At 44.5% G+C, this 15,782-nt stretch overlaps 1 protein-coding gene and 1 non-coding gene across 2 annotated transcripts in view; one reads left to right on the top strand and one right to left on the bottom strand.

The window, feature by feature from the left end:
• Ssu72 (SSU72 homolog, RNA polymerase II CTD phosphatase) overlaps positions 1–15,782 on the bottom strand; it is a 30,597-nt gene that overhangs the window by 1,053 nt on the left and 13,762 nt on the right. Inside the window, exons 2-4 of the mRNA XM_021200131.1 lie at positions 14,581–14,724; positions 1,696–1,835; positions 1,115–1,233 (exon numbers count right to left, since the gene is read on the bottom strand). Coding sequence (XP_021055790.1) covers positions 1,115–1,233; positions 1,696–1,835; positions 14,581–14,724 — 403 coding nt within the window. The remainder of the gene's footprint in view (positions 1–1,114; positions 1,234–1,695; positions 1,836–14,580; positions 14,725–15,782) is intronic.
• On the top strand, positions 9,846–9,947 carry LOC115064375. The gene has a single exon (XR_003844194.1). It is a non-coding gene; the product is annotated as a U6 spliceosomal RNA (small nuclear RNA).

Raw genomic sequence — 15,782 nt, 5'->3', positions numbered from 1 at the left:
CAAGGCAGCACGAACGAGATCTAGCAGAGTCTTAGCCTGGTCTACAAAGTGAGTTCAAAGAGCCCTGGGGTTACACAGAAAAACTGTATAAAAAAAAAAAAAAAAAAAAAAAAAAAAAAGTAACCAGGGACTGCCAATAGTAGACCCTTGAATACTTTAAGTGAAGAAGGCTGGATGTAGAACACACTGTTATGGCATGGCTACGCAGTCTCTTGGTCTCAGCCCTTTCTACAGATAATCAGCTAGACCATAAGTCCAACTGCTGGAGCTTCAATAGTAACACTAATAGGGGAAGCTGTGCGGAGTTTAGCAGGAGTTTGGATCCCCCACATGAACTTCCCCATCAGCCTTCACTTGGTAAGCCAAAAGGACATCAATTCTGCCACAGTCAGCTAACCTACCTAATCATAGTTCTTAAGGGCAAAGTCAGGTAAAGGGGCTAGAGAGATGGCTCAGCGGGTAAGACTGACTACTCTTTCAGAGGTCCTGAATTCAATTCCCAGCAACCACATGGTGGCTTACAACCATCTGTAATGAGATCTGACACCCTCTCTGGTGTGTCTGAAGACAGTAACAGTGTACTCATATATAAAATAAATAAATCTTAAAAGAAAAAAAAAAGTCAGGGAAAGGCACATGGCTCTTCCCAAAGTCCCTCCATAGCACCTGAACAATGGAATGCCTCCATACAGCAGTTACACAAGCCTTTAGGAAGCTCCTACAAGACTGCTTTTAGAGATGGATACTTAGATCAGGTGAAGGGACACAGACCTTATACTGTAGCTGCTATCTCTGGGAGACTCCAGGCCTATCTTTGACACCACTAGATAAGCTCTTCTAGCCATCCATCAGAGGAAAAAGTGAAATGCCAGTTCTTCCAGGAGAGGGGCCTGTGACATCACTTCTATCATGGACAGAAGCACTGGGGTAGATTTTCAAGCCAAAGGCATTTGGTGTACTTCTTGGTTTTTACTTGAAGTTTAGTATTTGACCAGGATGTTGTTATTTAACTTATAAAAACTTGTTTTTATGAGTTGCTACGGGCAGCCCCAGCAGGACTTAGTTGTAGCTACTTCTTTGTAGGCACTGCCCAGACCCAGGTGCTTGGACTCACACACTGGCAGAGTTCGCAGATGAGGAATGCTCCCAGAGTGGCCTCTTCATGGTTGTCCTGGATGTCCACATTGACCACATGCACTGGCTGGCAGGTCTCTTGTTCTCTGGAGTTCAGATCTGCTTGGGAAAGATATACAAATATTACCAGGCACCAGGTGGCAGATGTGTCCCAAGTCCAGTTCTTACCATACCTGCCCCTGAACTCTGCAAAATATAACTTGAGGATTGAGCACCCAAACCCAAGAAACTAACATGAGGAATAGCCCCACAACATCAGCTAAGAAACCTAGATAAACAGTGTACTCAACTCAAGCCATTTTATGCCAGTCGGTATTGGCAACAATGGCATGTTCTATAAAATGTCAGGCCTAACATAGGAAAAGCAAACACTGAAGGCCACAAGGCTTAAGATTTGCTGGACATCAAGTCTACTGTTTACTTCTCACAGGCTGTCCTCCAGATGTTCGAACAGGTCAGAGGGGTACCCTCTGTCTCCATCACTATCGCCCAGGGCAACGTAGTCTACCAACCTGTGTTGGTGGTACAGCCTGAACAGCAGGTCAGGCCCTGTGCACTCACCTTCTACAACCTGGTCATAGACTCTCTCTTCACAAGTAAGGATCAAGTCAAACAGGTCCTTGCAGTTCTGGAACCTTTCTGGACGAGGCTTGATCCTTTTATTTCTGTCCAACATATGTAAGATTCCATTTTGTGTATAGCTGAACACCAGAGTCAAGGAGCTTTGGATAAAGACAGTTCACTAACCTAGACTTGCCAATGGCCCCTTGCCTCTCGGGGCCTTTATCCACAGGGGCATCACAGCTCTAGGCCTCAACACAAGCAGGGTCACCACTGCCCTAAAACAGGAGGCACAGGGAAGGTGCTGACTTCTGAGATATCCTAACACCCACGATAACCAAACCCACAGAATGGCTCCAGATAGCCTTGCCATTCTAACTGGAAAGTAGAGGCATGGCATGGACCAGCTCCTCTCAAGACAGAATAGGCTAAACCGATGCTTGTTTCTAAGTGTCCAAAGCAGCACAGAGTTAGACCTTAGACTATGGGTGGTCCAGGGACTATCTGAGGATAGGCTCTCAAGGGGGATAGGGTGGCCCAACTTTGAAAGCCCAGAGGCAGTCCTGGCTTTTGGCAGGGCTGACAAGCCTGACTGAGCACAGAGGCACCATCTGGAAGACCCCTCTGGCCTCCCCAGGCGTCTCCCTGCTCTCAGTTGAACCAGAACTTGTGCCTAGGAGACCATCAGTGGGAGTTTTCCAGACTTTTTGTGTTGCTGGGGTTTAAGAAATGTAGTGAACCCAAAAGTGTTCCAAGAACTGTGGTCACAGGATGGCCCTGCCTGGGAAAGCCCCGTTACGGTTCCCACCACATGTATGCACTTCTTGCCTGGACAGAGACTACTTTTAAGTGAGTACACTCAGTAAAGAGCTGGCTGTTTAAGGACGGCTGGGGAACATTAATCATGCAAGCACCTAAACAGAACTTGACACCTTTTTCTTTGGTGTTGGTCAGGGTTGGGAATGAGGTTCAAGATAGGGATTTTCTGTGTAACCCTAGCTATCCTGGAATGAACTCTGTAGACCAGGCTGGCCTCAAAGGCAGAGATCCACCTGCATCTGCCTCCCAAGTGTTGGGATTTAAGGCACATGCCACTACCCAGAGAACTTGACACTTGTAACAACTCTGACAACCAGTCTAGTTCAGAAGCCAGGCTAGACTATATGGGTGACATAGAAAGCATAGCCCACTTTCCCAGGATCCCCTTTCTTTGTTGCCCTGTTGTTGTCAACCTCACTGAACAGCCAGTTAGCTGGACAACTTCAAGACCCGAGCTTAAGCAGGGCCTGGGCTGATGCTCAATTTTTGCCAAGCCCTGGGCTTTCCAGCAAAGCGTTTTAGGAGTTAGGGATGCAGGTGTCAAGTTGGCTATGCCTCCTGGTTCCAATTAGCCAGCCCTTGGAGTGAGATTCCTAAATGCTGAAGGGTGTGCTATGGCCAATTGCTGACTTTCTCTTGAATGAGGAGCCACTTCCACCAACCCTAGATTCCCATACTTGCTCCTGTTGGCCTTCTGAGGAGCCTTCTCTGGAGACTGAGGGAGGGGAACAAGGTTCACACTGAGGGCCCCCAAAAGACCTGAAATGTCTCACAACAGAAGCACAATTCAGAATCATTTAAAACATCTGGATTGCTGGGCGTGGTGGCACACGCCTTTGATCCCAGCACTTGGGAGGCAGAGGCAGGTGGATTTCTGAGTTCGAGGCCAGCCTGGTCTACAGAGTGAGTTCCAGGACAGCCAGGGCTATACAGAGAAACCCTGTCTCAAAAAACAAAACATAAAAAATAAAAAAAAAATAAAATAAAACATCTGGATTTACCATCACACAAACAATTCAAGTTGCTTTCCTTGTAGAGTATACAATTTCTTAATGCAACATGATATGACAGGCTGGATATAGGAAAACAGGGAACACTGGATCTGGGATTCCTGGTGGACATCTGTAATCCTAGCACAGAGGTAAACGGAGGAGGATGAGGAGGCCAACTTCAGCTACACAAGTCTGAGGGTAGCCTGAGCTATGTGAAACCTTGCCTCAAAACAGAGAGATGAATTAGCAGTGCTTCCTACCATTCCAGGGCTCCAGTTCCCAGCACTCACATCAGAAAACTTAACACTTTTTAACACCAATTCCAGGGGATTTGATGCCCTTTCCTATCTTTTCAGGCATCCACATCCTTAGAAAATGAAATCTTAACTATAACATGGCATGGTGGATTATGCTTGTTAATCTGGCACTTAGAAAGCTGAGGCGGAGGAACTGCCATTGTCCAAAGGCAGCCTGGGCTAGCCAGGCAGGCTTAGAGTGAGACCCAGTCTCAAAAGACAAAAGAAAGATGAAATATGAGGTAATTGTAAGCAATTTCCTTTAGTCCCCACATGTACAGAACTTAATGACATGCTGTCATGTCCTGGGCTGCTTGTAGGGCCATGAAGCTGAAAAGGGCTGGCATCTTACTGGACCTGCTTCTAGAATCATGCAGCATCTTCCTCTTGGGATTAGATATTCATCCTCATAGGATTTGAGGTGTTGTCCTAATCCTGTATTTACTAATTAAGGAACTCCCCAAAGAGAAGCTAGTTCCACAGCTGAGTTCATGGACACCAAGCACAGCTCTTCATATAGTAAGTAGTACCAGCTGTCCTGTTGTGTGGGAACAGAATCAGGCATCCTCAGGTACCCACAAAGGGATGTATGTTTATGTTTTCCCTAGAGCTCAGGGCCTTTTGACAGAACACCCTATGGAGAAAGGCCAGACCAGTGAGACCCACAGGCAGGCTCTTACCATCAAGGTCAACAGAGGATGGGGACAGCCACCAGCTGGAGCCTCAGTAGTAGAAATGGTTTCAGAAAGTTCAGTCACCCAAGGCAAGGGTGAGCAGCTTCCTGGAGAAAGGAAAAACGTGCATAGGGCAGGAACTGCTTAAGAGCCAGCCACTTACTGACCTATGGCTCTCCACTGCAAACAGCACTGCTGCCCTACCTTCTAGGCTACTTTCTTTATTTTTATTTTTTTGTTTGTTAGTTTGTTTGTTTTTCCAGACAGGGTTACTCTGTATGGCTGTCCTGGAACTCACTTTGTAGACCAGGCTGGCCTCGAACTCAGAAATCTGCCTGCCTCTGCCTCCTAAGTGCTGGGATTAAAGGCGTGCGCCACCACCTGGCTGGCTACTTTCACAAAATGCCTGTATCTGTTGTGAGGAGTTACACAGCTCCTCAGTGCCCTACAGCCACAGGGCCTCTCAAATGCCTCTTATCAAGCTACCTTCGGGCTGAACTTATTAGGTTGAGTCAGGCCTTGGCTCCTGCCATGGATGAATCTTCACATAAACCTCTCAAGCACAGATTTCACCCATCCTGCTGTTTAGAAGCTAGCCAAGGGGCCAGCACTAATCAGGCCTCATCTCCCCAGAAACATGAACACCATGGTAATGTTACCTGAGACAGGACCTGGGTGGAAACAATCCTGAGTGGCTCTCAACCTTGGTGCCCTCTGTGCAGTCCTGAAACCCCCAAGTCAAGAGTATCCTCTCAGTCATAGAGATGCAGGTAGGCAATGGTGTTGTGCAGAGAGGCAGTTGCAGGACTCCCAGGCCCTCAGAGAAACAGAAGGCAGGCACTGGACAGGGCACCAAGTTCTCTTCGATCGAATATCAAATCTGGCATGGTGGCACACACCTTTAATGTGTGCAGAGGCAGTTAAATCTCTCTAAATTCAAAACCAGATTAGTTTGCACATCGAATTCCAGGCTAGCCAGGGTGACAAAGACCCTGTTTCAAAACAAAACAGCCACCATCAAGACTAATAAACTTTAAATGAATTAATGAAATCATGGTTTCATTAACAGCCTTGAAAGCTTGAACAGGTCCAGCCTTATCTGAGTGCTCACTAAACAGTAACACATTCTTTAGAAGTTTAATGTCTTCAGCACTAAGAGCCCATGACTTTAGCCAACAAGCGTACTAGCCACCATCCTTTAAACTCACGGTCTTTACATTTTCTGGCTGAGTTACAAACTCTTGTGCCTGTGTGCACACATGCACCAATAGGCCAGAGCACCGCAGGTGGCGTTCCTCAGGTGCTGCCACCTGTTTGGTTTTTGAAAGGATCTCGTCACTGGCTAGAAACTCACCAGGTGGCCAAGCTGGCTGGCCAGTGAGTCCCAAGGATTCACTTGTCTTTGTCCTCAGCACAGGAATTACAAGCACATCTTGCTCAGCTACTAATGGCTATCGTCCTGCTCACCACCTTCTGAGACAGCGTTTTGCTGTGTAACCCACAGTGACCTCCAATCTTCCTGCCTCAGCCTCCTACGTGGTTAAGTTACATGTGTGCTCCATCATACTCAACTACAAACACAAACTTTCTAGTCTGTCTTCAGGTCTGTGCCGTGCTAGCTGTTGGATGGACCTGCCTTTCCAGGCTGGGCCAGAGAAGCTGCAACTACCTTTCCATTTCTTAGAATGATTTAATTAATCAACTAATTAATTAGGTTCTCTTCTCTTTGTTTTCTTCCTTCCTTTTTTTTAAGGCAGGGTTTTTTTTCTGTGTAGTCCTGGCACTTGCCAACTGTATCTCCAGCAGCCTGCTTTTCATACTTGTCCATAAAGAACCTACTGAGGCCAATCTTGGGTTTTTGTTTAGTTTTTTTGCCAATGACTTAACATTTTTACTTTTTGGGGGGTAATTATAAGACTAGAATGTAACACAAGGTCAGGACACAGTATGGTTATATGCACCTATCCCACCACACTGATGCTGAGTCTCTCAGCAATTCTCAGGGTACCTCCATTCCTCAGTATTGCAGCAGGAGACTTATATTCCCAGGATGGGATACTGCTTGACCCATAACTGGATACTTTCTTAAATAGGGGTTGAGGAGAGAGCTTCTCTGGGCTTTCAGGATAAGCCCAGGAAACCCAGGGAAGGTTCTTATTTCGAAGGATTACTTTATATAGATGATTAGGTGACTGGCTAGCAGGAGTGTCTCACTGGTACACGCAGGGAAGTATCCAAAGGAGAAAACCCAGGAGTATTACATCCGGACATTTGCATGTCCACTGCAACTACCTTAGCCAATCAGCTTAGATAAACCTGATTAATAAGAAGCAGATAAACAGCCCCTGTACGACAGTTACATGTCAGCCCTGTTTTAGAACATATAGGAGATACAATCGATAGTTTAGAAAAATTAAATGAGCTATTTCTTTGGCAACTGGTGCCTAGTTTAGGAACACATTTGAGAACATACACAATTTTGAAACTTCTTTAAAAAGTATAGCTAGAGGGAAGCTGGAAAGATGGCTCAGCGCTTAAGAGCACTGGCTACTTTTCCAAAGGTCTTGAGTTCAATTCCTAGGAACCACATGGTTGCTCACAACCATACTGGGATCTGATGCCCTTTTCTAGCATTCAGGTGTACAGAGTATCATATACATAGGTAGATGTTGGGCCAGGTGGTGGTGGCGCACACCTTTAATCCCAGCACTTAGGAGGCAGAGTCATGTAGACAGATCTCTATGAGTTTGAGGCCAAGCTTGGTCTACAGAGTGAGCTCTAGGACAGCTAAAGATACACAGAAAACCCTGTCTCAAAAACAAAACAAAACAAAAACAACATCAACAACATCCACAAATAAATCTTAAATAAATCTGGGGGAAAAAAACAGAGCTGGCAACTAGATGAAAATAAAGAGACACAAGTGAACATCACTGTCAGGGTTGGCCTGCTAGGCTGGCACCACACGCTACCTAAGGGAACATGGCCGTGACATGTGACAACAGCATGGCTAGTGAGAAACCATGACTACTTTTTGCACAGCAGGGCACACTCCCAGGAGGAAGATATATGGTGACTGCCTATGATTCTCATCCTACACTCAACAAAAGCAAGATAACATAAGCTTCACTTGAAAGTAGAGATTAGTAAAATCTTCAAAAAACAAGTTTCCAGAAAAACCTCACTGCTTTAAGGTAGCAAATCAATGGTATGGAGGGCTACAGAGAAAGGAAGGACATTCTCATGGCTCCTGTGTTTAAACGATGGTCTTCAGCATGAGGAATGTATTAAAGTCACTTTTGCATCATGATCAAATATCTGAAAGAAAAAAACCAGTTTGGCAAAGATACTTGGCTCATAGTTTGAGATGTCATTCAATCCTGAGGAGGAGGGTATTCCAAGATCGGGTAATTTATGTTATGAATCTGAGAAAGAGGAATGCAGGAAGGGACTAGCATAGGATATAATCCCAATGGGCTGGAGGTGGCTCAGCAGTTAAGAGAAAGGGCTGCTTTTAAGAGGATTTGGACTTGACTCTCAGCACCCACAGGGTGGCTCACAATAGTCCTTTAACTCCAACTCCAGAAGCTTTTCATGCTCTTCTAACCGCCCCCCCCCCCCAGGCACCAGGTACATACATGGTGCACAGACAGATTCCAGCAAAACACTCATACATGCAACCATATGGTGGCTCACAACCATCTATACTGGGATCTTGGTGCCCTCTTCTGGCATGCAGGTGTATGTGCAGAGAGAGCACTCTTAAGAAAACTTAAATTGCTGGGCAGTGATGGCACACACCTTTAATACCAGCACTTGGGAGGCAGAGGCAGGCGGATTTCTGAGTTTGAGGCCAGAAAGGTCTACAGAGTGAGTTCCAGGACAGCCAGGGCCACACAGAGAAACCCTGTCTCAAAAAACAAACAAGCAAACAAAAAGTTAAATCTTTTTTAAAAAGTTAAAAAAAGAAAATAAAATTCATAGAAAAAATTTAAAAAGGTGTAATCCCAGGATATGCTATCTATGACCTACTTCTTCTAATGGCCCACTGAAACCCACATAGGTTAGGAGAGAATCATTTCCAGTTGTCCTGACTTTGACATGGCATGCTGTATGTCCATGCACCATTGTTCATACAAAAAAATAAAATTTTAAATTAAAAAAAAAAAAAAAGGGACACTCTCACAGACATACCCAGAGCTATGTTACCACTAATCTCCTAAATGTGTCTCATCCAACCAATATGACAAGATTAACTGTCAGAAGGCCAATTCTGATAATTTTCTATCTCAGAAACCATTTTTCAAGGAAAAAGAATTTACAGTAATAAAAGACTGAGGATGAACACTAAATAGATAGCTAAAATATATTCTAAACTCAAAAGGTGATTGCAAGATCCCAAAGATAAATCCAAGAAGCGTGCTAAAGAGAGCAGATTTACAGGTCCACTTTACAACATATATGCAAGTTTCAGAAAAAGTAGTAACTACGCCCTGTAGTGTCTTATGAACAGTTCATGGCCTCCACATTAGCAGTGGGGAGCAGAGGCAGGGGCAAGAGCAGGGCGTGCTTCCCGGTGATCTTTTGTTCTGACCCACTTCCTTAATCTCTTGATAGTTCACTGGTAAAACTGACCATTCCCCATGAACAAAAATCAGCTCATATCACCAAAGTTATTCCAGGTATATCTGACATTGATAAACAGAACTAATGGGCTCCTCTTAATGAAATTAAAAAACAACAAAAAACAAAACCACCTAAATGAAGATTTAAGACAGGGCCTTATTTAACACAATCTGGCTTTAAACTCAACCTGAACCTTCCAAGTACTGGGAAAACAGGTTATGTGACACTATGTCCACCACTTTCTTTCATTTTTAAGAAAGGGAATCGTCTGTTATCCAGGCAGACCCTGCATTAGCAAGCTCCTCCTGGTCATCCTCCTGCCCATTGCACAGAGCAGCTTAGATGGTGGTACATGACCACCATATCTGGTTTCAAAGAGAATCTATAGAAACCAAGTGAACTGAGAATCATGTGCATGTTTCTTTTTTTGTTTGTTTTTTGGAGACAAGGTTTCTCTGTATAGCCCTAGCTGTCCTGGAGCTCACTTTGTAGACCAGGCTGGCCTTGAACTCAGAAGTCCACCTGCCTCTACCTCCCGAGTGCTGGGACCAAAGGCGTGCGCAACCATGCCCGGCAGCATGTTTCATCTTTAACTATTATGTTTGTTGCCAAAGTGCTAGGATTTCAGGTGGCTGCTACTCTGCTCAGCTTGTATGTTTTAATTCACTTATTAGAATGTCATCAAATGGCACACATGAGGAAACTGAGGCCCTACCTACACAGAAAATAGAAAATATGGCAGAGTATTCGCTTTGGCAACACATACACTAAAACTGGAATGATAGAGATTAGCATGGTCCCTGTGCAAGGATGACATGCAAACCCATGAACCGTTCCATATTTTTTGGCCTACCTCTGGATCCTGATCCCCTAACTGGGCGATCTTGTCTGGCCTCAGTGGGAGAGGATGTATCTGGGGGTTGTGGGGGTGATACCCAGAGGGGGGCTCTCCCTACTCAGAGGAGAAAGGGAGAGGATACCGGGAGAATTGGCGGCGGGGGGGGGGGTTGATATAGAGATATAAAGTGAATAAATAAAAATTTTTAAAAAGTATGTCAGAGGTGGTCTAGGGCCACAAGGCCCGCCAGTTCTAATCAAGTATCTTTCCTCCTTGAAAATATAAAGAGTGCTTTCACCTTTGAGTTACATCTTAAAATATTCTTCTAGCTTTCTACTATAAAAGTATGGCTCTTATGTAAGGGACACTTGCAGGGACACTTACTACTGATTAAGGAACACTATCGGGGTTATTTCCAAAGCACGGTATCACTCCTTTCCCAATTCCCTGTGGTGGTCTGCCCTGGAACAAATAGGTATCCCATATAGTGATCCTACCTCTATACCCAACCCTTCATATAATCCCAATAATGCCTTATCTAACTTGGCTTAATGCCATTGTCTAGTAAATTCCCTGAGACCTCTGGGACAAGGATAATACTGAAAACACAGAAAAGCATAAAGCACATGGTTAATGCCTCATTCTGGCCCCACCTAGACCAACATTCTTCCTACACCAAGTAAATAAGAAATAAGCTTCTTGAGGGCCAACCAGAGGTGACTTGCCTAGAGGGATCTCAAGAGGCAAATACTGAAGACTTATCACCAAGCTACCAACATGGCCACAAGCTCCCCTACCTGCCACTCCTGCCCTCAACACATTAAGGGCTCATATATATAGTTCCTCTCTGTATAGTCTGCACATATTAAGAGGGAGTCCAAAAAAAAAAAAAAAAAAAGCTGGGCGGGCGGTGGTGGCGCACGCCTTTAATCCCGGCACTTGGGAGACAGAGGCAGGTGGATTTCTGAGTTTGAGGCCAGCCTGGTCTACAGAGTGAGTTCCAGGACAGCCAGGGCTACACAGAGAAACCCTGTCTCGAAAAACCAACCAACCAACCAAACAAACAAACCACTCCTAGATGCTGGCCTCCATTCCTTCTAAAGCTACCTAAATAGCTGGAGCCTAATTCTGGTGCTTGTAAAACATATTAAGAGCGACCCTGTCCAGAAACTGGGAAGTCTGTTGGTTTCAATATTAAAATTTAATTTATAATAAAGAGAATATTAACGTGTGTTACTGCATGTTTATTCCTGTCACAAAATACAAGAGTATCAAAAATAAACAGTACCAACTGAAGAAAGGTCAAAGGGATGATAATGCATGCCTTTAATCCTAACAGAGGCCCGCCTGTTCTACATAGCAAGTTCTAGGACAAACAGAGCTACATAAAAGATCCTACCTTGAAAACCATCAAAAGGGGCTGGAGAGATGGCTCAGCGGGTAAGAGCACTGGCTGCTCTTCCAGAAGCCCTGAGTTCAATTCCCAGCAACCACATGGGGGCTCACAACCATCTGTAATGGGATCTGATGCCCTCTTCTGGTGTGTCTGAAGTCAGCTACAGTGTACTTAGATATAATAAATAAATCTTTAAAAAAAAGAGTAAACCACCAATAAAGTTTTCAAGGCCAGTCTGCTCTATAGAGTGAGTCCCAGCACAGCAGTGCTATCTGGAGAAACCCGGTCTTAAAAAAAAATTTAAAAGAAAAAACCCTCAACTTTTTCCTATAGCCAAGGAAAAACACCAAGCCCCCAAAATCAAAGTCTCTGAGATTTTACGGTAATCTGTCCCTGTGAGTCTAAGGGAAAGGAGTATCACATTTACCAAAGAGGCTCCAGGAAGAAGCTGTTCTGAGATGCACCCCTCACCCCAAACTTAGCAGCTCTTTGGGAAAGGATGTGAGCATAACACCCAGCTCCACCCAACATTCAGAGGAATGCTTAACACCCCCCATCCCCCCAAATTTAGGCTCCTGGCCTTCTGAGTGAGGTGAAGTGTGTGTCACAAGTACTCTCTTATCCCAGGGTGGGTTCAGTGTCACTGCGGTACAGGCCACAGGCACGCTACAACCTCAAACACTCCCAACTGCTCCCCAAAAGGCAAGAACGACTAACAGGAAACACCTGTGTTTCTGACCCAATGTCCATACTGACCTTCTTTCAACTGCAGCCTGCAGCTGAGGGGGGACTGGGACCTAAGGTGGGGGTGGCGAAGACGTGACTACAAGGATTTACATTTTGTTAGAAGGCATTTGGACACTTTCAGCTACCTAATTCCTGTTTGCACGTATATAAACATCTTTGGTTTATTATAGTCTTCTTTCTTGAGAAAGTCTCAAGATCATCCCACTTGAACTTCCTGAGTGCGACCTGTGCCTTAATACCCAGATCATGTTTTCCTTGAGGCCAAGCCTCCCAGTTACCCAGGTTGACCATGATCTCCTAGATCAAGTGATCCTTTTGCTTCAGCTTCTAGAGTAGCTAGGACTCTATAGTAGCTTAAAGTTTAGTTTATATTAAAAGGAGTAAGAATATATAAACATTGAAGGAAGAGTGGCAATATGGAGCAGAATTGTCTGTAACCTCAGACTCTTGAGAAGCCGTGGCAGGGCAACATGTTTATGGATGACCCATCCTACAGTTTTTTCCAAGGCTAGTTTGGACAATTTAGTGAAACACTGCCTAAAAACTTAAGAAGGGAAGACAGATGAGGAGGGAAACAAGTAACAGGCAGGATGCAGCTGCCCACACCTTTACCCCAGCAGCCAGGAGGTGGAGGCAGAGATAGGTGGATCTAAGTTGGAGGCCAGCTTTGTCTATACAGATGTTACAAGACATAGTGGGAACATGTCTCTAAAAAAAAAAAAAAAAAGTTTGTATCAAGGATGACTCAATGGAGGAGTGCTAGGCTAGAAGAGCATGTATAAAACCAGAGGTCTGGAGTTGGGCATGGTGGCACACGCCTTTAATCCCAGCACTTGGGAGGCAGAGACAGGTGAATTCAAGGCCAGCCTGGTCTACAAAGTGAGTTCCAGGACAGCAAGGGCTATACAGAGAAAGCCTGTCTCAAAAAACCAAAAAACAAACAAACAAACAAACCAGAGGTCTGATCTCTAAAAGTACAAGTTGTTTGATGCATACATTTGAGCTCTATTCTGAGCACTAAAGTATATCTAGAATTTTTTATTTAGAGGTGCTCAGGATCAAGCTTGGGTCTCAAGCACATGCTAAGTTTATGAACATGGGAAATTTCAAGTGAGAATGGGGTTATCATAAGATGACCTGCTCAAAAACCTGAAGCACTGATTTGCTTAACCATTATACAATGTGTGGTATGGAAAACTGACTTTAAAATACCCCCTTTCTGGGCTGGTGAGATGGCTCAGTGGGTAAGAGCACCCGACTGCTCTTCCAAAGGTCCAGAGTTCAAATCCCAGCAACCACATGGTGGCTCACAGCCATCCGTAACAAGATCTGACGCCCTCTTCTGTTGTGTCTGAAGACAACTACAGTGTACTTACATTAAAAAAAAAAAAAAAAATACCCCCTTTCTTTCCCCATGAGTGTCCAGTACAAAATTCAGACTGTCTTACTTCTTGAAGTTCTCTCAGAATACTGTTTTTTCATGCTTCTGCTTGATAAACACAGCAACTTTTTGTGAAAGGGTCTTGTTCTATAGCCCAAGCTAGCCTCAAACTATGCAGCCCAAGCTGGCATCAAACTTGCAGCAATCTCCCTGCCTCAACCCCCAAAGGCTGAGATTATAAGCATGAGCCACTAACCCAGCTAATATATTTCCAGGAGCTACAGCAATGTCAAACAGCCTTACCAATGGTTCCGTGTACACCTCTGTAAAGGAAGTAGCTAGGCGGCCTACAGTGTGACATAGTTTCTGTTTACTCATCTATGTGCTACTGTTTAGCAACACAGCAGGGCCTTCTGATCATCCCATCCAGTAGGCTTTACATTTGTGTCTGCCTCTAGACCAGTGGTTCTCAACCTTCCTGATGCTACCACCCTTTAATATGGTTCCTCATGTTGGGTGACTACCAACCAAAAATTATTTCCTTGCTCTTTTATTACTGTAATTTTGCTACTGTTATGAGTCACAATGTAAACATCTGTGTTGTCCAGTGGTTTTAGACAACCCCTGTAAAAGGGCTGTTTGACACCCAAAGGAGTCCCAACCACAGGTTAAGAACCACTGCTCTAGACTCTCCAGGGGCAGAAGGAAAGAAACTGAATTCTCCATTGGGCTAGTGTCCCATGTCTTTAATCCCAGCACACAGGAGGCAGAGGCATGAGGATCTCTGTGAGTTCAAGGTCAGCATGGTCTACATAGTGGCTATCAGGCTAGCCAGGGTTACATAGTGAAACTCTATCTCAAATTTACCAGAAAGAAAGAAAGAAAGAAAGAAAGAGAGAGAGAGAGAGAGAGAGAGAGAGAGAGAGAGAGAGAGAGAGAGAAACTGACTTCTTATAAAGGACTGATGTAGGCACCACTGGCCTAGATGCCAGAACACATCTGCAGGTCCTGTTCCACCTAAAACACACCCTGCGGTGGGGATCAGAGTGACTACCAGTCACAAATCACACCCACCAGATGACCACTCTGGTTCTCTAAGGGTCAGCCATGGGATACAGTTCTTTGTCTTTCCTGAGGAGATCATTATACATCTGGTCATATGTGGTTTTGAAGTCATAAACATTGGGCTTGTCAGGTGCTGGTCCTGGGAGTTTCACATGAGTTCCTGTTCCAAAGGAGCGGACACTGAAACCACGCTTGCTGGAAGACACAAGAAGAAAAAACATTACAGTTGGATTAAAACATACAGTTCTTATCCAAAGGACATAGAACAAAAATGAACAGCCTACTTTTCTTTTAATATTTAATTAATTATTAATTAATGTGTCTCTAGTTCTATCATGTAGGTTCTAGAGAAAGATCTCAGGTCATCAAACCTGGTACCAAGTGCCTTTATCAGCTGAGTCATCTCACCAACTCTCTTTTAGGGGGAGCACAATGGCCCAATGGGTAAATTTGCTTGCTGTGAAAGCCTGATGACTTTCTTTCTTTCTTTTTTTTTTTAAAAAGATTTATTTATTGTTATATATAAGTACACCAGAAGAGGGCATCGGATCTCATTGCGGATGGTTGTGAGCCACCATGTGGTTGCTGGGATTTGAACTCAGGACCTTTGGAAGAGCAGTCAGTGCTCTTACCCACTGAGCCATTTCACCAGTCTGCCTGATGACTTTCAATTCCTGGAATTACCATTGTAAGTTGTTCTCTGGCTCTCAATTAGACAGTGTCCCCACATTCACTGTACATGCTTCCATATTCACCATACACAGAAAATAAAGTTTAAAGACATTAAAACAATAAAAACAACAAAAAGTGAACTTTAAGTATTAAGAACATGCTTTAAGTTTTTGCTTTTTAGTGCACATGTAGGTTTTCATGGGTGTGTACACATTTGTGCATGTGAAAGCCACCACACTGCCGTCCTCAATTCCTCTCCACCTTTTTTAGAAGACAGTCTTTCACTGAACCTCAAGTTCAATTCCTCTAGAACAGCTGGCCAATGAACTGCAGGGATCCACCTGTCTTCTCAACCAACATACCTGCCCTTAGTGCTGGGGACACATACACATATCGGACTTTTATGTGGATGCTGGAAATCTGAACCTTAGATCGTCATGTTTACAGAGCAGGCACTTGAAAAAATGAGTATCTCTTGAGCCGGGCATGGTGGCGCATGCCTTTAATCCCAGCACTTGGGAGGCAGAGGCAGGCGGATTTCTGAGTTCGAGGCCAGCCTGGTCTACAAAGTGAGTTCCAGG

The sequence above is a fragment of the Mus pahari genome, chromosome 6 (assembly GCF_900095145.1).
Source record: "Mus pahari chromosome 6, PAHARI_EIJ_v1.1, whole genome shotgun sequence".
Classification (NCBI taxonomy): Eukaryota; Metazoa; Chordata; class Mammalia; order Rodentia; family Muridae; genus Mus; species Mus pahari.
The sequence above is the reverse complement of the archived record's forward strand: the minus strand, read 5'-3'. Positions and strand labels throughout refer to the sequence as shown.